Source organism: Kwoniella bestiolae, chromosome 1 (genome assembly GCF_000512585.2).
Source record: "Kwoniella bestiolae CBS 10118 chromosome 1, complete sequence".
Lineage (NCBI taxonomy): Eukaryota > Fungi > Basidiomycota > Tremellomycetes > Tremellales > Cryptococcaceae > Kwoniella > Kwoniella bestiolae.
Window position 1 is genome coordinate 4,706,516 of NC_089241.1, and position 25,983 is coordinate 4,732,498.

Sequence of the window (25,983 nt, forward strand, 5' to 3'; positions counted from 1 at the left end):
TCTGTTGTATATTAGTCATTTACATCACCATATACATGCGATTCATTTTATTGCCGCCTCGCCCCTGCATTACGAGAGTCCATCAGACACCTATCGAGATCGCTCTGCAGCTCTGGTATACCTAATTCGGAGCAATGCTGGATTGCTCTTTCACCCGTTGGACCATGTAGTTCACCTTTGGCCGCTAAGCGCTGAAAGATGCTGTTTTGGTGGGACTTGTCAGTGTAGTCCGCAATAGTAATACATACATCGGATATGGAGCGGGATAGGGGGAGTGGTACTCACTGATGGCACATGTCAAGTTGAAATGTCAACCACGATATAGTCATCCCACTTGAGTCCCGCCGTCTCTCGGTGTAGGAAGGGTGTTCCTCATGAACCGCATATTGTCCAGGGAGGACGTAGAGATCGATACCCGAGAGATATAGTTGTGCGGTAAATGCTCCTCTGTCGTATCCGTAGCCCTGATCCAGCTCTTCTGTCAGTAGATGATGCTGTATTTCACTTCACAAATACAAGATGCCAGCAGTACTCACAACCAGCCGCTGATCGTACCACACATCCGCATCCCTTCTGAAAATCGCATACACCTCGTATCCAAATTCGAATTCCGTGACTTCATAATAATCCGTAGAAGCCGCATCCACAGCCCGATTGTATTCTGTTGCATGGGACAAGACGGGATTATGGGTCTCGAATGCGTCCAGAGTGAGATTATGGAACAAGGTGGATAATTCCTGTTATATGTGAGTGGTAAGTTCGCACAAAGGTGAAGAGGACTGATCTTAGGGATGAAGGGTACTCACTTTCTTACTGGTAGGACACAAATCCCTTTTCCGAGCGAAAGCTGGATCAACCCACTCATAAGATGGTATGACCAATGCCGCCCTTCCTTGATCCAGGTTTTTCAACCATTTCTTATCCCTTACATTGGCTCTGAACTCTTCTAAACCCTTCTGCGGATCCGTACAGGCTTCGAAATCCGCGTCCCACAATAACACCCACTCAGTCCCCGCAAAGGTATGCGCGACCGTCCTCCATGTATTAGGCTGTAGAAGTTCTGAAGAGGTGACCAAGTGGATATCGACATTCTGCGATAGTGATGGATGTGTATCAAACAATTTGTCGAGCAGGAGTAGATCGCGAGTAGCTAATTTATGACGAGGGGGAATGTAATACGCTACTGATATAGGAGCTACAGTACAATCACATGATGAGCAATGAAAGATAAGAGATCGCTCGTAGCATAAATCAACTCACCTCGTCGTTTCTCAGCGAGTCTCACGAGTCTCCCCAGCCTATCAGATGTCAACCAAGTTATCATGGTAACATCCTCTGAAGCAAAAGCACCCTTCCGCTTCTTGTAGTACGGGATCACCTTGGCCTCATAGCTATTGTGGGCGAATGCCTTCTTCAAGAGAGATTTGATAATCGGATCGAGGGGGGTTTGGTCGAATAGAGCGGTGGTGTTGACCAGCTCGTTGCCCTGGTACGAGTAGGTGTACTTTAACGGGTCGATCTGAGTTGGCCAGAGGATCTCAGAACCGACTGAAGGGTGAGGGGACGTCTGGCGCGACACTAGCCATATCGCTGCGGTGAGAAGCAGGAGGTACCATGACCACCTTGGAATCAGCGGCATGATCCAGGCTGAATGATCATTGCATCGGGCACTATCAATCGCTAAGATGACGCACACGATACATATCGAGAATGACAGGAAATGATACAGCTTTGTTCGAGACGCGTCAATTCACATTTCACCACGCGAAGTTAGATTCATGTGATAGTTACGTACACCCAAGCCAGCCAGCCCTCCTAAAGTATCTGGTATCCTTCTAGAATAGCTCCTTACGAGTAGAAATAAATCAAGCCAGCCTCAAGATCAAGGATGCAGATCCAAGCACCATTGTGATGGATGAGGACACCTCTTCGCTTTATGACTTCGAATTGTATATGGCTGCCCCCAGAATTCTGAGATGATATTGGGCATTCGCCAGCAAAGGCCGAAATTAAGCGGAATCGCACGCGCACATGCGCGGACATGCACCTGGTTTTGGGTACATACACACCCGGGTGATACACATGTGACTTATATATTCGCAGCAACAAGCGTCCTATCGCGGGATTGCTCGAGAGTCAATTGCGAATTTGAAGCGAGACTTGCGAAACGATCAATGCCTTAGTCCTTAGGCGACTCAGCTGGCTATTTTCTGCAGCATGGTATGCCCCAGGAGGCTAGTCAATTGATTTTACGGCAAACATCTCGGGTCGTAGGATGCTAGTCCTTGATTTTCGACTTTCAAGCTCTTCGAGAGTCTGCTTTGCAAGCTGACATTTGCAGGAGAGCCACATGGAATTTTGTGATTGACCAATTCAGCACAGATCCTATGATGCACCATCTTCCGTCGAGTATCTATCTCCATGGAGCCGATGAGCCAAAGTACAGCCTTTTGCGGAATGGTCGAGAGCCAGCTGTCATATAGTCAGTTGTGATAGCTATTCAGAATTGTGTTTCTCGACTGCATTCTTTGGACGGCTGTCTTGAACTGCACTTGATAAGCGCTGGATTGGAAAGACATGGACACTTCTGTCCGGGGACGTTGGAGCGAGAGGTCGCCCCAATGACATCGTCTTCCCTGTTCAATGCCCTCGTTCTTATCTATGATCAGTCTTATCTTTCTAAATATATCAGCAGACAGATAAGTTCTTCGCTTACTGGCTCCACTGCTAATCGTTTGTTTCCTACCCCAACGAAAGCTTGTGTCCTTCCTGATAAGACATCCTGCATGCACCCAACTGCTCGAGAAAAGGGACATACGAGAACAATGAAGTTGCAGCTGGACCCATGCCGGTCACTGAAAGTTCCTGAAACTGCACTCTGCGTGACTTCCAGTCACCGATATCGGCGGCGACATCATGTGGATCATCTCAGGTAGACTGCGGTGGTACACGCTTTCGTAATCGATTGGCGAAACTCAGCGAATGGGGAGTCAGATGTATTTGGGCCTATCAGCCATACTGCTCCAGCTCAGTACCGATGTGGAGTGAAATTTGATCGGACTAGTCGGTCAATCACCAAGTCGAGCTGAAGACTCTCGGCGCATTGACCACGATGACCAGCATCAGACTGCTTGTCAACTGATGCTCTTCTTGCCCATCCCTTTATCCGCCCAATCAGAAGGCTGTAGTCTCACATCATCTCAGATGAAAGCTTCATGGCCCTCTTACACGCATGTTTCTCTAAATTGCGATAATGCTTTAACCACATGGGCAGGAATTGCTTTGTTACGTCTCGTCACCATATGGTCACTTCACCCATGCGCATGATCAAAGCATATTCTCGCTCCACACCGTGTGTGTAGACTAATCATCACAAATAAGGTGGGTTCGCATGGGATAAGTGGCTGCAATGGTCAAATCACGCAGCTTGAAAAAGATTGCAGCTTCCGCCAACTAAGCTAAGCGCAGTTCGAAAGCCGGAGAATGAAACGCGGGGGACGTATCTCCGGAAAATCCGTATCGATAGTCCAATATTCGGAGTGATGTCAGCGGTATCAACTCGTAACAAGCAATATTGTGTCGTCACCATGCGGTACATCAATCAGTCTTGTGATAAGCCTTCAGGTTCGGTTATGATAATCATGATCGGTTCCATGCGTTAGCCAGCGATATTCTGTCTTCCAGCTCTGTGAGAGAGACAGAAGGTGGTAGCGTGGAGCATATGCCAAGAGCTTACTTGTCAGGGACGAACTGTTAAAAAAGCTATCTTAAGTTTCCTGATTCCCAATGCGACCGCATGGCACTTTTCTCGTCTGCATCACCACCTTTACAGAAGCTCGGTTGTAAGATAAGCAGGTGAAATTGCAACTCCCAGTCGCCGTGACATGGCATGGATATATGCATATATATATATTTATGCCCCAAGCACCAACCGGAGATCGCATGACTTATTCATTCTGCAACGCATATTCCCTCCTGACTGCAGAGAATATCTCAGCAATAAATCAAGCAAGATGAGTGAGTGGGATCCCAGTCTATATGACCGAACGACTTGGCTGATTGCTGGGATGACAACGACTTGCCAGGTAATCAAACAGATGCCATCCAAGATATGCAGGCAGCCCCACTTCCCGTGGTAGGCATGCCAGGTGCCAGCACGTCCGAGAAGGACAAGCACAAGTCGGAGATGGCAGCTTTGACGACCGTTGGTCCAGCGGATGAACATCTTCTTGGGGAAGATTCACCAACGAGCGAGGAGATGGCCACTCTGCGAAAAGTACCTGCCACTATGCCGTGAGTATGATTTTTGAGCCATTTTCTCCTCTTGGTCGAGGTATCCTCCCCCTTTGTCTCTGGCAACGATAAATACATGCTGATACTATGCACTCTAGGTGGGTCGGTATCGCCATGTGTCTGATCGAGTTTGCAGAGCGTGCTTCCTATTATGGCTCCAAAGGTGTGAGTCGAGGCATCCGTGGCTCTTTTTTTTTTTTTGGTTTTTTTTTTTTTTTAATTCTTCTTCTCGACACTTCCATCTCTTCTCCAGCTGCTGCTGACTCCAATCGCAGCCGTTCAACAACTTCATAAATAATCCTTTGCCGAAGGGAGGAAACGGCGCAGGAGCTGTTGCACCCGGAGAAGCAGGCCTCAATCAGTCCGCGGGAGCCTTAGGTCTCGGGTCCGTCGATGCCTCGGCCCTCACCAACCTTTTCACCTTCCTCGCCTACGTCATCCCCATCTGGGGTGGTATCGTAGCTGATACCAAGTGGGGTCGATTCAAGACCATCTGCGTCGGTACCGCTGTCGGTGCCATTGCCCACATTCTTCTGGTTATTCCCGCAATTCCCGCTGTTATCGCCAAACCCAATGGATCTTTGGGTGCCTTCATCATTTCCATCGTCATCCTAGCCTTCGCCGCTGGGTTCATCAAGCCTTCACTTGGACCTTTGCTTTGTGATCAAATACCCTATCGCCACCCAATCGTCAAGACCCTCAAGTCAGGCGAACGAGTAATCGTCGACCCTGGTGTGACCGTTGAAAGATGGCTTTTGATCTTCTACATGTGTATCAACATCGGAGGGTTCTTTGCCGTTGCCACTTCTTATGCTGAGCGGCTCGTCGGATTCTGGCTGGCTTACTTGCTCCCTGGTATCGTCTATTTCCTCATGCCAATCGTGCTTGTTCTTTGTGCCAAGAAACTCCACAAGGCTCCTCCTCAAGGCTCAGTAGTCGTGGAGACTTGGCGAGTAGTCAAACTCCTCATGTCCAAGGGCGGATGGCGCAAATGCCTCAGTGGGAAAGATGAATTCTGGAATCGAGCCAAACCTTCTCACATCGCCCAGACCGAGGGTTCAGTCGATACCACCAAGGTATTATGGGATGACCGATTTGTAGACGAGATCCGACAATCGCTTAGTGCTTGTGCGGTGTTCATGATCATCCCTATCTACGTCTTGGCGGATGGTGGTCTCGGGAACCAAATGAACGACATGTCGGTTGCTATGACCCTGAACGGTGTACCGAACGATCTCATCTCCAACTGGAACCCTCTCGCCATCATTGTCTTCTCGCCCATTCTTACCTACATAATTTACCCTTGGCTCGCCAAGTTGGGCTTCCCTCTCAAGCCCATGACTAGGATGTTTATCGGTTTCATGCTCGGTGCTCTGACTTGCGTACTCTCCGCCATCATCCAGTGGAGGATCTACAAGACTTCACCGTGTGGGTATTACGCCACGACTTGCGATGAAGTATCTCCCGTATCCCTGTGGTGGCAAGTGCCTCTCTACACCTTCCCTGCTATTGGCGAGTTATTCGTCTACGTCACATCTTACGAAATTGCATATACCAGATCGCCAGCCAGGATGAAGGGTTTGGTTTATTCGATCTCGTTGTTCAATCAGGCTATCGCTTCAGCCCTCTCACTCGCCTTATCAAACGTCATTGTCGAGTGAGTGTGGAACCGGAGCTTTCATGACTGTGAATTGTGAGCTGACTTTCGCCTGCCGTCGCCCTTAGCCCCAACCTCGTTTGGCCATGGGTAGCTCTTGCAATCGCCTGTTTCCTCTCCGCCTTCCTCTTCCCAACTTACTTCAAGCACCTCGACGATCCCGTTGAGGATTTCGCGGATGCCGACAGACAAGCTGGTGTCCTGCAACAACCGGTCCTCCTCAACCAAGAGTCCAGAGGTCATCGAGTTGGGGATGTAGAGGAGAAGGCTTGAGCGACGACCTAGAGGTAAGAGCGAAGAAGTCCGGCGTAGCGCACTCTTTTTGACACAACGAATTATACGCACTCTCTTCGTTACTTCCATATCCTTGTATCTTTTCCTTTGAATAGAAATGAAATTGATTTCCCAAGTCATTCACCCTTCGAGGGTGTTGCAATAGGCTCCAATCAAATCGCGCGTAATGAGAAATAGAGTGTGAGATGTCTTGACTCTGCATTGAGATGACTCATTCTTTATATATCTGATATATGTCCTCTCGCAGTATCCCAAGGTCACGATTTCCTCGCATCGTCTAGGTCAGCCTCACGGGCGCACATTCAGGTGCCCTACCTCTATCAACCACCTTATTCCTGAGCTTGCCAATACCTGTAATTTCGATCTCCACAACATCACCATCCTTCAAGAATACCCCGGTCGAAAGACATACACCCGCTGGTGTACCTGTAGCGATGACATCTCCAGGTTGGAGGGTGGTGCCCAGTGATATGGTTTCGATGAGAGTGGGAATGTCAAATATGAGCTCAGAGGTATTTTGGGATTGGACGGTATTCCCGTTGAGCTTGGTAGTCAGGTGCATGTTCTTGAAGTCGAGCATGGAGGCTGAGTGGAGTTCAGCAAGATCCTTAATCGCGGTGAAGAAGTTGGAAAAGAGAAACTCACCATGCACCGCCCATGGTCCCATGGGACAGAAGGTGTCCAGTGACTTTCCGATGTAAAACTGTTTGTGATCTCTTTGTCTGTCCCTTGCGGTGACCTAGGGAAGATGTTAGTATTCGAACGGATCTATTTCGATTTGAGGGGATGACTTGAGAAGGATTGCAGGTAGCTTACATCGTTGACTATAGTCGCACCCCAAACATGATCCCATGCATCCTCTCTCTTAATGCCAATACCACCTCGACCAATGATTATAGCAAGTTCACCTTCGTAGTCTACTGAGTTTGTGATGTCGGGGTGAGGATAGATATGAGCACCATTACCGACGATGGAAGAAGCTCGTTTGGTGAAGATGACTGGCGAAGGGCATGTCAGCTCATCTGGGGGTCATGTGAATGAGACGACAACAAGGGGAGCCTATTAGGGAGGGGGTCACATGGGCTTAAACTCACCTGGGAAATCTGGTTGAGCCTTGGTGTCGCTCTTGTCATATCCACTGCTGTGGAACTCCCTGCGCATCAGTCACATCAGTCAGCTTCGCCAGGACTAGCTTGTCATAGAAGGTCCCGTTTAAGGATCATCAGGCTGAACCCATAGACAGGACATTCACTCACTCAGCATGCTCCTTATAATTCTTCCCCACACAAATAACGTCCCTTCCTCTGAGCGGAGCCAGGACAACTACATCGGCAACATTTTCTACTGGTGTACCAGGTATAAGAGTCTCATGGACTTTATCCCATTCTTCTATGAGGTGATGAATAGATCTGACGGGAGAATTGTCGGGAAATCTTAATGGAGTGACAGTAGTGGAAGAGGGATCGAGAAGCCCTACGATCGGACGAGGGTTGCCTTTGGTTCGGTCTGTTTCGAATGGAGGAGACGATCAGCAAAGCTTCATTCCCACACTGCGTGCGTGTAGAGGTGTAGCCTTTTGTGTATGATGATGGACGGACACTGTGCTCACAGGAGACATATTTCCCACTACTGGGTATTTTGGTCTTTGACGACCGTCTGGCTTGGTTGGTATAAGCGAAATTCATCCTCGATGTCTATTCGTCAGAGCTATAAGGATTGAAAGGATGGCATAGGCAAAACTAAGGTATACATAAGATCCTTTTGAATAGCATCACTTGTTGCCTGATATACGATGAGAGCATAGTGGTGACTAACATTAAGCTTCGGTTAACTGAGACACTTGTTTTCACATCTCACACTCTTTCTCAAGCTCCTCTTCACTCTGATCGGGAAATGCGCCTCTTCGCTCAGGTCCGATAGCCGGGTGAGATACATGGCGTCACAGGAAATGCATACATAACCTTTGATGGGCTCTCATGTCGTGAAACAATACAAACACAACGTCCTTTTGACTGCTTCTATCTACACTATATACACCATGCTTACATCTTCTGGAATCTACTGCGAACGGGCCTTCGAAAGAGCCTCCCTTCTACTGGTAGACTTAGGGTCGAGGTAAGGTCTCTCGCCCAAGGAGACCGATCGAGTACCAACTCTTTCATCGTCATCGAGATCTTCTGTAGCCGAATCTACGAAGTAGGCCCATGAATCAGTTACAGATATTCAGATGAAGGTTCACGGAATGTTGCTCGGACTTACGGAAAGTTGATCGATTATCCCAAATAGCCAGACTGTTCTCTTCCCATCTGAATCTCACTTGCAGATCGTGGTTCTATCACATCCATCGCGCAATGAGCTGTCTGTTCGGTCAATGACATGGGTTCCAGGACTTACAGCGGAAATATGTTCGAACAAGAAATTCAACAAGTTATCCGATTCATGTTGAGTCAACTCATTTATCCTCTTCGTAAATCCCCTGTTGACGAATAATCCTTTCCAACCAGTTACAGGGTTGGTTCTGATAACAGGGTGTACGGCTGAAAGACTCTGTCCGACGTTCTCTGGGGATCCTCTCGGTTCTCGGAGCGTTGTGCCCTGTCTCTTGGCGATATCCACGAATCCTTGCCCAACGTGTGTAGCGGTTAAGCCTTCTAAGAGTGATTTGTAGACTGGTGAAAGTCTATCATATGCTTCGTATGCAGACGCCCACAGGGTATCACCACCGACTTGAGGGAGTTTCCGGATTTGGAGAGTTGCGTAATCTGATGGGACTGGTTCGAAGGTAATGTCAGAGTGCTGCGTTACATTCACCTGTTAGCACTACTCAAAGACAGGTGAGATGGTTGCGGCCGCGAACTCACCCATAGGTTTGCATGGAATTTCCTCTTTATTACGGTAAAGTCATCCCGCTTGAAGGTCTTGTCAAAGACATATTTATTGGAGATCATAGAAACCTCGTCACCAAATTCACTCCCACCCATTGTTAAAGGATGGACGTGAAGTCCGCTTGTAGATGATTTACCACCGAGTTTGCCTAATGATTCTACCAGTTTTGTCTGCTCGTTTGGTGAGATCACTGCATCTCGGAAGAATACCACACCTCTCTCCGATCTGCACGGCGTCCCACAATCAGCCCTATTATGTTCAAGATGAGACGGAATGAACTCACACCAATCGACCAAGAGCCTTTTCTTTCTGCTCATTTCCCAAAATATCTCGTATGGACAGAGTCGGTTTGCCGTCAGGCGAGTACGCTCGGAACTCCGTGCCTATACTCGGAGTAGCGTCGAAGTGAGAGTATGATCGAAGATCGAAAGGAGTGTCTTGACCCTTGGCCTCAGACACTGAGACGTTGGTCAAAGCGGCCTTGATTGTCTCAATGGGGTTTTGCTCTTGCACTGCGATAGGCATTATGTCGTGTTGATTACTGATTGATGTACTCCAATGAAGAATAAGAAGTTGTCTGCATGGAGCTCTTTGCCTTTCCGCTTCTTGTTCATATATATATATATCTATATATAAGTGTATGTAAGCATGCAAATCGACATAATCAGATGATATGAGATGATATCAATGATGATTTTCAAATACTCTCGGCTATCCGCCTCCGGCCAAGCCAAGCTTACTGATGATGTGATCAAATTGAGTGATTTGCATTTTTACCCTAAATTGCTTGCGCAAACCTGGGACTTCGAGTCGCCGACTACGAGGAGAAGGCGCATCGTGGAAGGAGAATCGCTCCATTGGCACGCAGCCACACGGTAATAAGCATGCATGACGTTTTTACCTTATCCAAGATGATTGCGTCAATTCGACAGAGGTATGATGAAAGGAATCTGGAATAAATCAGCGAAATCTGGAATGATCAGTGAGTTATCTTACAAAGGCAACGTGATTAGATGTGATGGTGATGAATCGATGGCGCAATCGGTGGTGTGATTAGACAAGATAACGGCGGTGTCCTCTGAAGATGTTCACGCTAAAAGCACATCATTCTTGACTCGTTCGTCAAGTCAAAGGTTCGCCTCAAGAGCATGTGTATATTCTGCAGCTTACAAACAGAGAGAGTTCAGGGTTCCAGGACCAGATTGGAGATCGCTGGCCTGTAGTCGTAAAGCACGTATGTAGTATTGCGCAATCCATTTAATGCCCTTCTTGCTGATTTCCCATGTTCTCGGTTGTGCTCAGATCTTGCCTACTCAGTTGAACCTGCAAACATGTTACGCGATCGGCTCTCTTTCGAACAGCTGTAGAATTGTGGGAATCAGACTTTCGTGAGACATGATGCTCCACACCTGAAGAGCTTTATATAAGATGCTACGATAAGGAAACATCTGATCACGTTAATCTAACGTTACATCAAGCTCGGTCATGACTAGTCCAACAGCAGATGAACGTCGGCCGCTACTGAGCGGTAACGGAAAGGATGACTTTCAGCAAGATTGGAGGCATCTCACTGTGACTCGCAAAAGAGTCATAGTAGCTACGGCGCTATTGACCGGATTTTTGTCCGCTCTCGACCTGACAGGTGAGCGAGTCGGTCGTATGACTGGCTCAAGCGACAGGAATGCGATGTTGACGTACATTGCGCGTATACAGTTGTGGCGACATGCATAGCTACAATATCATCTGAACTGCATTCAGCAGATCAAGAAGCATGGATAGGTCAGTGCTACTAACTCCGGTCTACGGGACGGTTCACACTGAATATCGAGTTCCGCAGGCACCGCATATCTTTGGAGCAGTGTCACCTTCACACCGCTGTATGGACGATTGAGTGATCTGATAGGGAGAAGAGCAGCATACGTACAAGCCGTTTTCATATTCACAATCGGAACTTTAGGTTGCGGAGTTGCTCCAAGCTTCTCCTTCCTCATCATTTCTCGATTCATAGCTGGTATGGGAGGTGGAGGAATCGGGACAGTCTCCAGCGTACTTATGGCGGATATATTCACACCTGCGGAACAAGGCTTCTACCAAGGTCTGGAGTTTGCTGTGTGGGGTGCTGGAACCGGGCTAGGCGGACCTATAGGAGGGGCTCTGACGCAGTCATTCGGTTGGAGAGCGGCTTTCTATGGTATGTCCGGTTCACAAATTCGCAAAGCTTCTCTACTAATGAAGACTTGGGAATAGCACAAGTACCGATCGCAGCAATCGCTTTGATTGCTATACCCATCGCAATTCCCTCTTCTGAGAAGAGTCATTATGATCTCAAATCGCTAAGATTGATAGATTTTGGTGGGGCTGTCACTCTTCTGATCTCCGTGCGTCAAATGCCAGTCTTGACTCAACGTGTAATCTTGACAGCTGACAATGGTCTAGATTGGATCATTATTGCAATTGCTGTCTCGAGCTGGGGGCACCGAGCCGATCTCCCATGATCCATTCACCTTTGCGATGGCCATTCTGGCCCCGGTATTCTTCGTAGCCTTTGTCTACGTGGAACTGAAAGTCGCAAAGAGACCAGTCTTGCCATTATCACTCTTGAAAAGGCGGACTCCATTATGTGTAGGCATCATTGCTGGGGTTATCGCTGTCGTTAACTTCAACATGACTTATCATTTACCGTGAGTTCGCCCTCTTAAGCGTCAAATTGGATACTGTAGACTAAATCAAGATATAGGATGGTCTTCGAGATCGTCTTTCAGCAACCTCTGGCTGTGGCTGGAGCGCATTTGTTACCTAATTCAGTCAGTTCGATCTTCGTGCGGAATTCCAACAATGCAGCTGACGTCAAGCATAGATCGCAATGTCTGTATCTGCACCTATCATGGGGTACATTTGCAAGAAAACGCTCCACTTCAAGTGGCTTACTGTAATCAATTGCGCCGGACCTGTCATATCGATGGCTCTTTTCGTGACCTTGCGAGAAAACTCATCATGGGCTGCGCAATGGCTCAGCGTAGTTCCAATGGGAATCGGATTCAGTGGTTTGCTCACACTTACTTTGGGTGAGTCCCAAGTATCTATTATTTGTGTTGAACGGAACTGACGACATTTTGTAGTTGGCATGCTCAATTCGGTCGCAAGTAAGTGAAGCATGTTGAACTACAGCACAAATGTCGTTAATCTGACAAACAATGTAGTCGATGAGATTGCCACGGCTACCGGATTTGTCTTTGTCTGGCGGAGTCTGGGTCAGGTGTTCGGGGTAGGCCTGTCCAGTGCCGTATTCCAGGCTTCACTAGCAAGTCAACTGGAAAGAAGGTTCAAGTCGCCTGAGGTGAGTCTTTGCGCTGATTCCGGACTTCTTTGACTATTGACGTCCTTACAGATAATTGTCAAACTTCGCCATGTCTTCCATGCGATTGACGATCTACCTGAAGAGTGGCAGAGGGAGACGGCCAGGGAGGGTTTTAGAGTAGCGTTGAGGAACACCTTTATCTTTGGCCTGGCCGGTGCATCGCTTGTGTTCTTGACTTCTCTCTTTGTGAGTCCTTAACCGCCCTAAACTGGATCTCTCATGTGCTGATGACTTACTCTAGATTCCCGATGATCGGCTGAAAGGTCCAGAAGAAGGACCTATCTTTGCTGTGCCTGGCACGGACACACATCCGGACTTGATTGAGGGGGAAGGGCGAAGAGATCCTACAGGTTCAAGGGAATGATGTCTGCTATAGATCTGATAGATGATTTGATCCATTAAATATGGGTCTCGTTCAGACCGTTGTAAATGGAACAGCATCTGACAGCGTTGTACGATGAATAGCAAGAGGTATAATGTCACCCTTCACGCAGAGCCAACGACCACATCAACGTGAACTCCTGATCACGTGACATGACGACATCTCTACTCACCAACACTGAAGACGACATGCTGAAAAGAATGATACTGTAACATGTCAACTTACACGATATCCTTCTCAACGTGTCATACAGTTGCTTACTCTCGCTGCGATACACAGGCAGAATCAGCTTGGAATGGTATACTGGGTGTTCGGATACGGCTCGCTGATCTTTAAGCCCCCGTATGTATTCTCGTCCTAGACGTGCTCCCCGATTGAAGCTGATCCAGTCGCTCCAGCACAGACCGCACGCCGTCGAGCATCGTAAGTCTATACTAGGAACGAATCAAGTCTGACAGCTGCAGGATCTGGTTATGTCAAGGGCGTAGTGAGGCGCTTTGCCCAGTCATCGGTTGATCATAGAGGTACACACGAAGCTCCTGGTAGAGTGGTCACCGTCATAGAAGCTAGAGAATGGCACAAATTGGAAGGTATCGTGAGTGAATACTTGGTACTACCTTATCTACCACGTGTGTTAGCTAACAGCTAACATACCCAAAGACAATACCGGAAGGAACGATACTACCGGAAGATTACGTGTGGGGTATGGCATATAGGATTGATCCGGAGTATGAAGAAGAGGTGAAAGCTTATATGGGTGAGTAAATGTGGTATCATCAAATGTGGATCAATTTGAATCAAGCTGATTCATGCAGAGCATCGGGAGAAGGTGAATCCACCCCAAGTCCTCACTAATTCCCTAACCGAGTTCATTTACTGACCGGACTGCAGAATGGTTATACTTGTCATTTTGTGCCAGTGTACACCACTTCACCCGCTGGCGACGAGGAATCAATAGCAGTTGAAAGTGTGAGTAACACCGTTACTTTGGATCACGGATGCGCACAAGGGACTGATAGTCTCTTCACCTCACTAGGCTGAGATATGGATCGGCAAACTGGATAATCCAGCATTTAGTGAGCTTTGATCACTACCTCGCACCGAGGATCTTCTGGCTCATTCACGTCTAATAGTCGGCTTCGAACCCGTCAACGAGCTCGCAAAGACGATCTCAGAAAGACATGGACCATCGGGGCCGAACAAAGTGAGTTTCATCTGCCTTTATGGGCATCGAACGACTGTCTGTCTGATAATACGGATATCAGGAATATCTATATAAGCTTGCAGAGTCTGTCAGACATCTATATCCCCACGTACGAGATGACTATTTATTCCGTTTAGAAGTAAGTCTCATCAGCAGATGGCCACGGTGTGAGAGCGACAGCTAACAGAATCAACAACTCAGGCTACGGTGAAGGCATTAGAACCTAGAGACTAGATGAATCACATCCAGCACATTGGTGATGCATTGCGTATGGATATCTGGGCCTTCCTGCATGCCAGTTTCCGTGGCCGCAGATCGACTTCGATACACACAAGGTATACGCACACATGGAATTACCAGAGAACAATTTTTTCTGAAGAGCTAACCAAAGGAGATACAAACTTCCCTCGGAGGGCTGGAAAAACTACAAGATATACTGGAATTCAGGATTTTGGAAATCGGTCAAATCGTCGAAAGCATGAGCATTGATATCACTCCCTTCGCCAGCGGCGGCGATTTCTCGTTTGTAGGCCTGAGAATTCCAATCGTAAGCATGCATTCGGATTTTGTCCTCGGTCAAGATCAAAATACCCACCGCAGCTTCTTCGAGAGTCATGATCGACATATCTTTAATATCGACAACTCTACCCAGCCTCTCCCTCCTCTTTCGCTGTCTTCGATTAAGGTGTTTCAGGTATACAGCCATCGAGCAGATCAAGGTGAACAGTAAGGCCCAACATGACATATCAGTATATAGACCGGTTCTATAGATCGGAGCCTCATCTTCGAGATCTATTACGAAACGGACGAATCAGCATCCCACAGGTCCGTATGTAGTGGTAAGCGTTACTTACAGACTTGTGGTCCCGCAACATTACCTGCGCATTGAAAGATGAACAAGATTGCTCCGAGTGTTCGCTGTTTGGTTGTACCAGCGGCATTCATATTTGCCCAAGAGTACACGAGGGGCTCTGATGAGTGACAACACCCGTCAGCAAGATCACTGAGGGCATGAGGAGAGGATCGTGCTCACGAAGAGGTGTGTATAGCATGATGACATAGTAAGACCCCAATAAAGCATGAGGGTTGGTTCGAGGTACGTAAAGTAATGATGCTGCTCCAGCGATGGGGAAGAGGACGAAGAAGCTGTGAGTGAAGGTTTCGGTCAGCTTTGATCTATGTCATGATGTGAATCGGACATACGCAACTACCGGGAACCTCAATCTGATCTTATTCATGGTCCAAGTACCTCCAATCAGGAAAATCAGGGTCAAAACGTTTGGTGGAATTTGGAACAGGATGGTATCGAAAGAGTTGAACCCGAATCCTTTGGTTATCAAGGTACCGAAAGTGCCGATACCTGAACTTGGAATTGCCATGCATGTGAGCATCAGGCCCCATCCCCATGTCTTCGGGTCGTATAGTGTCTCCCGGAATTGTTCCAACTTCCATTTACTGAAGCAGTCATCACGTTAGCCCAGATCCGATCACGAACATGGCAGAGAAAGCTTACGAGGTCTTTGTACCTGTATTGTTATCCCTCAATCTCTCTACAGCTATTACCTTCTCCTTTTGGCTCAAAAATTTGGCAGATGAGATATCGTTGGGCATCATCCAAAAGATCAAGGGGCAAAACGCCAATGTGATACATCCTAAAAACAGGAAGATCCCTTGCCAAGGCTGAATACCAGATTTGACATGACCAATAGCGTATGTGAGGATCGGTCCGATGATCCCAGAGACGGAGCTCGACATGAGCCATGCTAGGAATATCGACAGATCATTAGTTATAGTTCAACATGATGACGGTCAAGCGAAACATACCGGTGTTCCTATAAGTCTGTTCCCTTCTTCTCCAGAACAGCTGAGTCATAGCGATGAATGAAGGGCTGATGGTAGCTTCGAATGCTCCCAGAAGCGCACGGGTAGCCAACAAACCAGCAAAATTATGACAAGCGGCCATACAGCATAGAGATACTCCCCAGCAGAAGACGTTGCCCACCACCCACCAAGCTATAGGTAGCTTGACTAAGGCGTATGCAGAGATGGGTTGGACGACAAGTTGCATTAGGTAAATGATGGATCCAAGCCAGGAGTATTGTTTACCGACCAGATGTGCTTCTTTCTTCAAATCGAATACTGCTGCGTAGGATAGGGCGCTTTTGTCGAGGTGAACAAGGGTGTAGACAATGAACATGGGAACTGGTAGAAGTAGAGTCAGGCAATTACCGTATTGGAGACTTGAAGACTACCCACTACAAACCCATATATCCAATTTACGAAGTACCTTCTTATCTTCCTCAATCGTGTATTCTACCGATCCATACTCCCTGAGGATTCTGGCCGCATCGTCCTCAGCATGATTGAGGTATTTATCATCGATTGCGACTCGCGCCTCGGGGATCTCTTCGACATGATTGATCTCGAGATCTTTGTCATCCTGTACGAGATGAGATTGATTCGCATGAGACATCTCGTCGTGTTCTTGTTGGCGGTAAGACAGTGAGGGGTAGGAGGATGAGATGGGATTTTTACCCCATGGTGCCCTTGTTATATCTTCTAATCTTGCAATGGGTCCCCTTATCTTGGAGCTCATGGGTGGATACTTTCTGTGGATGTCATTGCCCAAAATAGATCGCAGATAGGAATAAAAAGCACTTGGTGGATCTTGGCAGGAATATGGATATCTTATCGTGCATACCTCCTGTCCACCAGCAAGAGAGCCAAGAGATCGAAAATAGTCTCTGTCCTCAAATTCAAGCTCACCAGTCCCACCTAGAAGCTTGAAAGTCAAAGTGGGACCATCTATAAATAGCTTTTTCATGACTTCCCGAAACTCATCTTCGGGGCATGCACTGCAGAAGAAGAGCCCAATGTCATGTGATATGGACTTCCCCGAAATCTTCATCTGGTTATACCGTAATTCACCTTGATTAAAAGGCTAACACGCATACCGGTCGGTCCGGCACCGCGAGCTCGGTGTATTGTCATACCTCCCGGTTTATCGTGTGCGCTTCTGTGCTTCCTGTATATATACTGAGAAGCATATATCATTGGTCTCCAATATCAAGCACTAATTGAATTGTCCGCAGTGCTACACATAACCATATCGAGCAGATATAATCAAGATGTCCATCAAACCCGAGTACTCAGCTCCCATGTTCGATTACCGTTCGTACGAGGTGAAAGAGGAGAACGTAGATGAGCTGGTCGCAAGAATCACAAAAGCATTGGTCGAATTGGAGGACAAAGAAGGGATCCACAAATACACAAGTGAGTGTTCCACCCATCTTCGTTGGAGGTGACAGAGCGAGCGGTCAGTTCTGACCTATCATTGATTTAGTTGACGATGGAAGAGTGATTGACAGTACCAGGTAAGTCTTCAGGCAATATGTCACCTGATTCGAGGGTCCAGCTCAAAGAATGATGTAGCTGGAATTTCTGGGAATGGCAGCAGGCAATCGGTTTATATGGGTTATTCAATGTGAGTGACTGTTTTCGATTAGGGCAGCAAATTACCAGAGTTGACAGAGTCCTTTCGCAGTATTATAACCTCAAGATCTCAGAAGACCCCTCTTCAGCCGAGGGTGCCAAGACTCTCAAGATCATCAAAGACTGGTACACCGCTAGAGCCGAAGAAGGAGGCACCACCAAGAACATCAACAGTATGGCTGTGTTGCTCACTTTGGCGTCTCTCATGGAGGTAGAGTATCAGCGGGGAGGTATCTTCTCGACGGAGGAAAAGAGGCTGTATGAGGGTTGGATTGATGAATGGGCTGAATGGGCATATCATGATTGTCCTCGTGAGTGTTGGAGACCATCGGATGAAGCTGAGCCAGGACTTCGCTCACACGATTCGGGTAGGAACTGAACAGGGTATATTTCAGCACAGTGAGTTTGAAACGACATTCTGCATATTATATATAAAAGTGTGGGTGACCGACTCCGGCTTTCACGATAGTCACCTTCAGACTGGAGAACAAGAACCAAGTGTGGGATGACACCCTTATGATGACTGGTGAGTATCGTCCATCTGCGCATGGGAGGACCCCCAGGACCGTGAGCTAAAAGAGGTCTACATACTACAGTTTTGCCGTTGGCGAAAATTGGTAAATTATTGAATCGACCTCATTACATTGAAGAGGGTGAGTAACTTGTGATCTATTTCACCGACCGACCAGAGCTGAACTCAGGATCTGGTTCAGCCAAATTTCAATTCGTTCAACATGCACAATATCTAATGGACGCAACCAACGGTCTATGGAACCACGGATTTGAATTTGACGGGCAAGGGGGCGGCCACGAATGGGGCCATATAGCTTGGGCAAGAGGTAACTGCTGGGTAAGGTTTTCGGCTTCCGACCTCTCACATGTCTGCGTAGAGTCGTCAGGGATTGATGTGAACCAAATACTGTGATTACAGATCACTATTGCCATCCCCATCTTCCTGGATATGATCCAACTTTCCCCCAACGATTCAGTCTACAGAGTCTTAAAATCGGTGTTACATCGACAACTAGACACACTTGTCAAGCTGCAGGACCAGGAAACCGGACTGTGGAGAACGGTCCTACTCGACGAAACGAGCTACGTCGAGACAAGTGCTAGTGCAGGTTTCGTCGCTGGTATATTCATAGGAATCAGAACTGTCAGTCGATCCCATCAACTCTCGCCATTTGTGATGACATGTACTGATCCATGACTCTTAATCCGATATATAGGGTTTACTAGAAGAGGGCAAATACATCTCAACCGGCCTTTCAGGTCTGAAAGCCTGTATCGCTCAAGTGAAACCTAATGGGGAAGTCCAGAATACATCGAAGGGAACACCAATCAGTTCGGATCCAAACTTCTATAAGGATATGGTAAAGATGACGGTTGGTTTCGGTCAAGCGTTACCTATCATGGCTCTGGGCGAGTGGCTGAGGTATGAGAAGGCAAAGGGTAAAAAGTAAACATGGGACAGTTGCATGGAGAGGTCTGAGTGTGTCTTGTAAATTAACGTCTATTTTCTATACTAATCTATGTATTGATCATAACGTGCCAAGTCACTCTTGGGTCACTCTGTCAGGTATATCTACTTATCGATCTCTGGAACCTCAATGATCTGACCATTCTCATCCTGCACATTGGGCCTCTTGGTCACCGTAGGTAGGGTTTGGATAACCACCCAAAACATAGGCATCGCAATGACGTATAAACCGAAGTAAATACCGAATGGAACGTATTTGTTACCCGAGTGAGCGTTGATACCGTACGAGACGGCCTGTCCTACCGTCTCCCATGATCTGAATACTCCGCCGGTTCGGGCATTGGTAGTCACGTCGGAAGCGAACTGACCGAGGACCCAGTAAACCAGGGTCTGAGAGGCCCACCTATCGGAATGATAGATTGTACATAGTTAGCTCGTTGATAGCCTGGTCAGAACATGACGAAATGGTATACTTACGACATGGTGGCGTAGATGAAATGGGGGAACCATGCGCTGACGAATCTACCGGGTGTGGAACCGCTGGTGAACGGTATCGTCAGTGTCGGTTCGGTTTTCGGACAATTTCAACATGCTATCTGACACTCACTAGTCCATCCGAAGGGAGACAGGCTTGGTACCGAACCAATGCAAATTGACCATTACCCAAATCAACATTGCTCTTTTGGACTCGTGTCATCAGCACTTTTCTCTGCGACTCCTTCCACGAGGGGTTATACGATTTGCGACTTACAGAGCAGGGATAGTAAAAGTCCAAAAAGCGATGTTCGCCTTTCGCCTGGGACCGAACCGCTTAGTATCCAAAATTCTCGAAAAGGCCAGGTTCACCACTACAGCTCCTAGAGAATTGACCAAAGTGGACAAGGCTCTGCCACGCACACTGAAATGCAATGACATATAGGTGCCCCATACTCCGTCTCCGAAATAGGTGAGAATGAATGTGGGAATAAGGAGGAGGGTCTGTGTCAACGAAACGTATTGATCAGCTCGTTGTAAGCCATATTGAGCCGAGACGAGGAGATGTATTCTCAAACTCTCACCCTAGGCTGCTTGTGATGTTCCCATAATAGCACCATCTCCTTCTTCCAAGATTTCTTAGGCAGAAGAGGTACGCCGTACCCATCGTCTCGAATCACTTTCCTAGTGGGAGACAAGAGGAAAGCAAAAGGGACACCTATCGAAGCGGGATAATGAATTTAGTCAGTAAAATTATGCTTGTCATCCTGCGAGTCATAGGGAGTTCTACTTACCAAGACATTCCATGCCCAAAAACGCCAGGTAAGTCTCGACAGACACACCTCCGCCACCACTTTTCTTGACGTTCAAAGTCAAACTAATTGCACCTCCTATTATCGAGCCCACATTTCGCATCGCTACCCAGATGGAGATGTAGAAAGCACGTCGATGTTCCTCGGGATAGGAGATCATAGCTGCTGCTTCCGCAATATACAAGAAAGCGGATGCTGCGTAGATAGCCGGCTATTAATCAACCTCTGTCGGTAATTTTACTATCATGGGAGCGGGGAGAAGGTGACTTCGACTCACTAACGCCGTACAAAGCTTTCGCGAAGATCAAATACCACTGAACACCATATTTCGAATTGACGTAGAAGCCAGAACCGCTCAATGGAAATCCCACGGCTCCAATGAGACAGCAGATGGGGATACCCAGCATCCCGACCAGAGGACCACCCAGCATGGCGATCACGGTCGATACACTGTATTGGGTCGCCGAAGCCGTGTTAGCTGTCCAGGGAGTAGCTAGACCACCTCCTCCAAGACCACTAATTGCTGGAATGATACCAGTCAGCACAAAGCCCGGCCAACATTGTATACGACGATATGCTGTTGAGAGATGACATACCATTACTCATAGAAGGACCTGAGAATGCCAACAAAGCCAGAATGACCATCTGAAAGACAACGCTTCTATATCGCCTCACCCATTTGCTCTGAGGGATCTTGATCATCCTCAAAGCATCGTGATCTACTCCTGATTCTCCAGTAAAAGAGTAACCAGCGGCTACTTTGGTTGGATCTTCATCACCTTTAGTCAGTGCCTGCGAGCGTGTTTGAGCCTCTGGTTCAGCCAAAGTTATATCTTTATTGTCGACATCAGGTTCTTGATTTCGGGACATCTTGACGAATATCCCAGGGCGCAGTAGTAATTTGGTGGTCGATAAGCTTGCCTAGCTGGGAGAACGTGTCACGTAAGATTTGGGTGTTTGGAGGTACCGCTTTATATGCCTGCGGACTCGGCACATCCCACAATAGTTGCGCTTCTTGGGAGTGGAAAAAACCAAAATTTCATTCATGATTTGCAAAATATTGCTTGTTTCCCCTATCAGTCGGATGCCCAATAAGCAGTCCTCTCCTTTCCTCACCTCAGGCTTCGCAGAGGGAATCTGCATGTAGTTACCGACATATGTCGTGCTTCGCATGGACCTTGGCAGGTGTCATAAGTCTTACACTACTGAAACGCTCATTTTTATCAGTTGGTGTAGAGGACTATGTCGCGGATATCACCGAATATGATCACGCAAGATGACGACGAACATTTGGGACCTCAAGGATCGGTAACCTACTCATGTTTTCCTGCATGTGGTGGTAGGAATTCGCATCTTGTGTGGGTTTGAGAGAGTTTCAATTGTCACATTTGGCATAGGAAGTGGTGCTCGGATGGAACCTGAGAATGGATAGGCGACGGTAATGTTAGTTATGTAGGTAAGGAAGAAGCTTCGACAGTGACTTGGTATTTTTGTTAACCGAATTTCTTCCTTCGCGAGTATGACTTGCAACCCATGAATTTTTATGACCATATTGGAGGAACGAACGAGACCACAGCATTGTTTCCATCGAGCGATATCATAAGGAAGTAACGATGTGAGGAAGAAGACGTGTGCAGATGTCGTGCCAGCTGTGGGCGTGTGATGACCTGCTCTGATCCACATCTGGTAGCCTCTGCGTGACAGTATATTCATGCGAAGAGAGGTCGCTAGTGGGAGGTACGGAGCGACGAAGAGATGGGGTGGGAGCAGAAAGGGAGAGACAGGGGACAAGAAGGGGGAAGGAGGGGAAGAGAGGTGGGGGGAAAGGGGAGGGGTCCAAGGCGAAAGAGGGGAGAGAAATGGCGGAAGAGGGGAGACACGTGGAAAAGACAGTCTCCGGTGACTGTGATATTCTCAGGTCATGACAGACGGCGGATTTATGTGCGCGCGACAGAGCTAAGACTAAGGCATCTATGTCTTTGAGCTATCAACAAAGAACGCAGTAATTCATGTCAATTAAAGACCGTATATATTGAGATAGCTGTGAAGCAAGGTTTCCTGATCCCAACTGGTCTGCTGGATAGATCTGGGGACGGAGCCTACTCACATCATCATGGATCAAGGTCAAAATCAACCTCTATCTATGCCTTGAGTAACGAGCTTCGCGTATGGTTCCAGTAGAGCAATGTTCCCATGCGTTGTTGTGTTCTTGGACCCTGAATCATCTCTTCGGCCGCCGAGAAATATCTCGCTCACCGAAAAAACACTTCCCACCCAAAACAACAACAATAAATGATCCATCGCCATGTATGTATATACTGTGCATGGATTGTATGTATACTCATCTCTCTGCTCTATCAGAGCACATATACCAAAGACTAGACAGGATACCGACGAGGTCAAGACGTGACACATAGGACAAAGACGCACGATGTCTCTGGCCGATCTCGATGTACCGCATCGTCTGGCCGAAAGGGCCAAAAACCACTTATCGACCTTCTCACCATATGGATACGTTCCCGAGAAATCAGCTGGTATAGCTTATATAGTGGTATTCGCCGTGCTGGGGTTGATACATATCGGGTTGGGTATAAGGTATAAATATTGGTTGGTGTTTGTGACGTTGGTACCGGGGACCTTCTGTGAGCGATTTACACATCACCTTCCTGGCTATATTCGTACTGTACTGACTCTGATTCTGCACGTTCATAGTGGAAGTCATCGGCTGGGCAGGTAGATTATGGTCAGCATACGCCGTATTACGGGTGACTCCCTTCTTGATGCAGATTGCTTCGTGAGTGTTCTCACTTGGTATATTGCTCTCTCGCCTTCAATGCTAATACCATCACCTAGCCTGATCATCGGACCCGCTTTCTACTCCGCCTGGGCCTACACGATCCTAGGATACTGTATCACCCAACTAGGCCATGCATACTCGCTTCTCAGACCTAGGATGTACCTGGCCGTATTCGTCACTGCCGATGTGATCTCGTTGGTGATCCAAGCTATAGGCGGTGGGAAAGCTGCTGTGGCCGCTCAGGAGGGGACAGATACCCATGCAGCTACCAAGATCAGTGAGTCTACCTCTGCCTCTAGCATATCCCATCTCCATGCCTGCACAAATCAAGTTTATGATCTTGCGCTCATTTGACTCTGCTCAATAATAGTGCTCGCTGGTATCCTGTTCCAACTAGGCACAATGGCAATCTTCGTAGCCCTCGCAAGCGACTTTATCGTTCGTGTCATCCTCCGAAAACCATATTCCCACCTGAAAAAGAAATATCACAATTCCTCACCTAACGGAGAAACCGAAACCAAATCCGCAGCTGGACCACCCCAGGGACTCGAGCAGCAGGATGGTAGGGTGGTGAGAACAGACGAGATCAAGAGAGGGGAGATCCTCCTGACTGGCGTGGCGTTCGCGTCAGCTATGATCTTCGTGAGGGGGATCTACAGGTCTATAGAGTTGGCTCAGGGGTGGTCAGGGTACCTCATCACGCACGAGGTGTACTTCATCTATCTGGATGGATTACCCATGGTATTATGTCTGGCGGCGTTTGCGGTGGCGCATCCTGGGTGGTTGTTACCTAGACGGAAGGGGTGGTTGAGGGCGTAGACCTGGTGGTATGGTAAGGTTGAGCTATAGATGAGGTATTGATATTGGACTTGCAATGAATCTTGTATCACTCGTATTGTTTCAGCATGATACATTGTCATCATAGCAATACATAAGCAGTAATCATGAATACGGTCTATATGTTGAGTTATCAGGTCCACGGGTCTGAAATGTAATCTATAAGGTCAAAAGGAAAATACAGAAATTCTATGAATCGTATGGCTATGGATGCTAAGAGAAGAGGAAAAGGTCATGGCTATTTTCATCTACACTGTGATTATTGAATTGTCCCTTGATGTCTTGGTATAAGTATTCGGTAGACTATCTAGTGATACCCCTTCCAAGTCTTCTTTCGGGGTAACAAGTACCCTGGGTGGATAAAGTTGTATATCCCCACAGCGATGAGCATCATCAAGGCGTCGAGGATGTTCTGATACATCTCCGTGGTCATCAGGTGGCCTGTCCATCCCTGGGTCAATTCGATGGATCGGTAGATACCTATTGACGGTCCGATAAAGGAATGGTCAGCGACGTTTAATACGATAGGTGGGGACACAAGCATATATGGGAAATCAGTGGACTCACCCCGAATGAGAATCATTAAACTACTAATGCCCACACCGATCAACAAGATCCACCAAGCCCTGATATGCTGATGTTCGTACTCCTCTGATACATGTCCCTTCTGAGCTTCCAAATCGCCCTCTGTCTTCTCCTGCGTACTGTTCATTCCGGTGACTCTGGTATCATCCGAAGAGGTAGGTACTAAAGTACCATTACTATCCTTTCGTTCTCCTGTAGCCATAGCCTTCTGAGCTTTCTTGGCGTTGTTCCTCTCGATCTGCCTCACTCTGAAGGCATAGGGTTTCTCGGCGGTAGCTCGAAGTAGGAAATCGATCCCCAGGCCGATGAATACTCCCATAGAGACGAGTTGGAAGATTATACCTGCTACCATGATGTTGGTAGCTGATTGGGTTGGCGCACCCTCGGCTGCAGAAGACGAGGCCTTTCCTCCACCGATGGCTTGGAGGACTAGGGAGATGATATCGGCGGTTATGAATGTTGCGAAGTACTATCGAAAGGCCACGAGGTCAGGTTGATTCATTGTCGTTCTGGAGGTGCGGATGGATCGAAGATGACAGGGTGGGGAGGGTACAGATGACGAGAGGGGAGAAGAAGCAAAACTCACATATTTAGGTTGTAGGAGAGAGTATTGGGGTCCTAGTCTGTTGATAGCCATGCCGAGGACGACGTAGTCGTATGCGGAGAAGAAGACAGGAGCCATGATGAGGCTAAGTAATCACGAACAAGTCAGTTTGGAATGATGACAAGTCACATATACGTCGGATCACTATTGGAAGTTTCAAGTATTGGTAAATGACAATCCAACTTACGTAGAAATCTGCATCAAGAATGGAGTCAAGAGGGTGACATTCTGAGAAGACCAATATCGTCCCGACCAACCTAATACCTCGACGAGCGCACCGAGGACCAAAGTGGGGTAGATGATCCAGTATTTATATCGGAATGCTTGGATCGAGTGGACAGCTGAGTCATGGTAAGCGTCTGTGAGTGATTGTGGTGCAAGGGAAAGAAAGACAAAGGTTTGTGTAGATGAGCGGAGAAGCCGACTTACTCGCTGAGACTGAGAATAGAACGATGAAAGCCAAACACCAGGCTGGTGAAGGGGTGTAGCCATAGTTGGATCCGTCGGTGTGGTTATCGTCTGACATGGTGTATGACTTGAATGGGCTTTGTCGGGTATGTTACAGCTGATCAACTTGGTAAGTTGCTTTGTATCCTTGGTTGAGTGGATGGGATCTTGAATTAGCTGTGCAAGACATCCCATTATATACCTTTATTCCCACTTCAACTTGCATCTGTGCATGATGGTACGAATTGAATTCGCAAGCGGTCATATTCATTCTCACCCCGCCTTCTTTTCGTCAAGATATCACTACTTGTATCAAAACGTTCCTGAGACAACGAGATTCAATCGTCATGTCTCGAGGTGTATAACCTTATCCCCGCCGAT

The 25,983-nt window shown here is 47.6% G+C and overlaps 11 protein-coding genes across 11 annotated transcripts; 5 read left to right on the forward strand and 6 right to left on the reverse strand.

Moving 5' to 3' along the window:
* Window positions 1-47: 47 nt before the first annotated feature.
* I302_101781 (uncharacterized protein) lies at window positions 48-1,639 on the reverse strand (the record flags this gene model as incomplete). The annotated part of the gene is made up of 5 exons (XM_019187162.1): window positions 48-201; window positions 286-464; window positions 537-737; window positions 807-1,195; window positions 1,261-1,639. 5 exons carry the CDS (start codon window positions 1,637-1,639, stop codon window positions 48-50), a joined length of 1,302 nt encoding a protein of 433 aa, XP_019050040.1.
* A 2,472-nt stretch (window positions 1,640-4,111) lies between these two features.
* On the forward strand, window positions 4,112-6,223 carry I302_101782 (uncharacterized protein; the record flags this gene model as incomplete). The annotated part of the gene is made up of 4 exons (XM_019187163.1): window positions 4,112-4,293; window positions 4,392-4,458; window positions 4,569-5,950; window positions 6,019-6,223. The coding sequence occupies 4 exons, from the start codon at window positions 4,112-4,114 to the stop codon at window positions 6,221-6,223; spliced, it is 1,836 nt and encodes a 611-aa protein (XP_019050041.1).
* A 298-nt stretch (window positions 6,224-6,521) lies between these two features.
* On the reverse strand, window positions 6,522-7,929 carry I302_101783 (uncharacterized protein; the record flags this gene model as incomplete). Its single annotated transcript, XM_019187164.1, has 6 exons — window positions 6,522-6,829; window positions 6,890-6,983; window positions 7,061-7,242; window positions 7,339-7,397; window positions 7,501-7,750; window positions 7,854-7,929. 6 exons carry the CDS (start codon window positions 7,927-7,929, stop codon window positions 6,522-6,524), a joined length of 969 nt encoding a protein of 322 aa, XP_019050042.1.
* Window positions 7,930-8,302: 373 nt separating this feature from the next.
* I302_101784 (uncharacterized protein) lies at window positions 8,303-9,655 on the reverse strand (the record flags this gene model as incomplete). The annotated part of the gene is made up of 5 exons (XM_019187165.1): window positions 8,303-8,433; window positions 8,504-8,576; window positions 8,639-9,040; window positions 9,106-9,355; window positions 9,414-9,655. The coding sequence occupies 5 exons, from the start codon at window positions 9,653-9,655 to the stop codon at window positions 8,303-8,305; spliced, it is 1,098 nt and encodes a 365-aa protein (XP_019050043.1).
* Window positions 9,656-10,615: 960 nt separating this feature from the next.
* Window positions 10,616-12,852, forward strand: I302_101785 (uncharacterized protein; the record flags this gene model as incomplete). The annotated part of the gene is made up of 11 exons (XM_065869353.1): window positions 10,616-10,772; window positions 10,844-10,909; window positions 10,968-11,321; window positions 11,378-11,508; window positions 11,567-11,811; window positions 11,868-11,934; window positions 11,988-12,195; window positions 12,250-12,273; window positions 12,331-12,467; window positions 12,519-12,674; window positions 12,730-12,852. 11 exons carry the CDS (start codon window positions 10,616-10,618, stop codon window positions 12,850-12,852), a joined length of 1,668 nt encoding a protein of 555 aa, XP_065725425.1.
* A 313-nt stretch (window positions 12,853-13,165) lies between these two features.
* On the forward strand, window positions 13,166-14,308 carry I302_101786 (uncharacterized protein; the record flags this gene model as incomplete). Its single annotated transcript, XM_065869354.1, has 10 exons — window positions 13,166-13,212; window positions 13,274-13,293; window positions 13,359-13,465; window positions 13,531-13,627; window positions 13,686-13,699; window positions 13,762-13,839; window positions 13,907-13,946; window positions 14,004-14,074; window positions 14,136-14,213; window positions 14,276-14,308. The coding sequence occupies 10 exons, from the start codon at window positions 13,166-13,168 to the stop codon at window positions 14,306-14,308; spliced, it is 585 nt and encodes a 194-aa protein (XP_065725426.1).
* Window positions 14,309-14,498: 190 nt separating this feature from the next.
* I302_101787 (uncharacterized protein) lies at window positions 14,499-16,547 on the reverse strand (the record flags this gene model as incomplete). Its single annotated transcript, XM_019187168.1, has 8 exons — window positions 14,499-14,606; window positions 14,670-14,866; window positions 14,929-15,045; window positions 15,108-15,220; window positions 15,278-15,529; window positions 15,588-15,837; window positions 15,899-16,276; window positions 16,331-16,547. The coding sequence occupies 8 exons, from the start codon at window positions 16,545-16,547 to the stop codon at window positions 14,499-14,501; spliced, it is 1,632 nt and encodes a 543-aa protein (XP_019050046.1).
* A 655-nt stretch (window positions 16,548-17,202) lies between these two features.
* I302_101788 (uncharacterized protein) lies at window positions 17,203-19,029 on the forward strand (the record flags this gene model as incomplete). The annotated part of the gene is made up of 10 exons (XM_019187169.1): window positions 17,203-17,347; window positions 17,418-17,448; window positions 17,507-17,558; window positions 17,619-17,877; window positions 17,939-17,965; window positions 18,036-18,092; window positions 18,163-18,219; window positions 18,280-18,416; window positions 18,498-18,722; window positions 18,796-19,029. 10 exons carry the CDS (start codon window positions 17,203-17,205, stop codon window positions 19,027-19,029), a joined length of 1,224 nt encoding a protein of 407 aa, XP_019050047.1.
* A 122-nt stretch (window positions 19,030-19,151) lies between these two features.
* Window positions 19,152-21,202, reverse strand: I302_101789 (uncharacterized protein; the record flags this gene model as incomplete). The annotated part of the gene is made up of 8 exons (XM_019187170.1): window positions 19,152-19,449; window positions 19,524-19,586; window positions 19,654-19,725; window positions 19,798-20,024; window positions 20,105-20,238; window positions 20,315-20,527; window positions 20,610-20,855; window positions 20,929-21,202. 8 exons carry the CDS (start codon window positions 21,200-21,202, stop codon window positions 19,152-19,154), a joined length of 1,527 nt encoding a protein of 508 aa, XP_019050048.1.
* A 1,561-nt stretch (window positions 21,203-22,763) lies between these two features.
* I302_101790 (uncharacterized protein) lies at window positions 22,764-23,948 on the forward strand (the record flags this gene model as incomplete). The annotated part of the gene is made up of 4 exons (XM_019187171.1): window positions 22,764-22,974; window positions 23,045-23,126; window positions 23,186-23,406; window positions 23,500-23,948. 4 exons carry the CDS (start codon window positions 22,764-22,766, stop codon window positions 23,946-23,948), a joined length of 963 nt encoding a protein of 320 aa, XP_019050049.1.
* A 325-nt stretch (window positions 23,949-24,273) lies between these two features.
* Window positions 24,274-25,681, reverse strand: I302_101791 (uncharacterized protein; the record flags this gene model as incomplete). The annotated part of the gene is made up of 5 exons (XM_065869355.1): window positions 24,274-24,446; window positions 24,534-25,020; window positions 25,138-25,240; window positions 25,343-25,496; window positions 25,585-25,681. 5 exons carry the CDS (start codon window positions 25,679-25,681, stop codon window positions 24,274-24,276), a joined length of 1,014 nt encoding a protein of 337 aa, XP_065725427.1.
* Window positions 25,682-25,983: the final 302 nt, after the last annotated feature.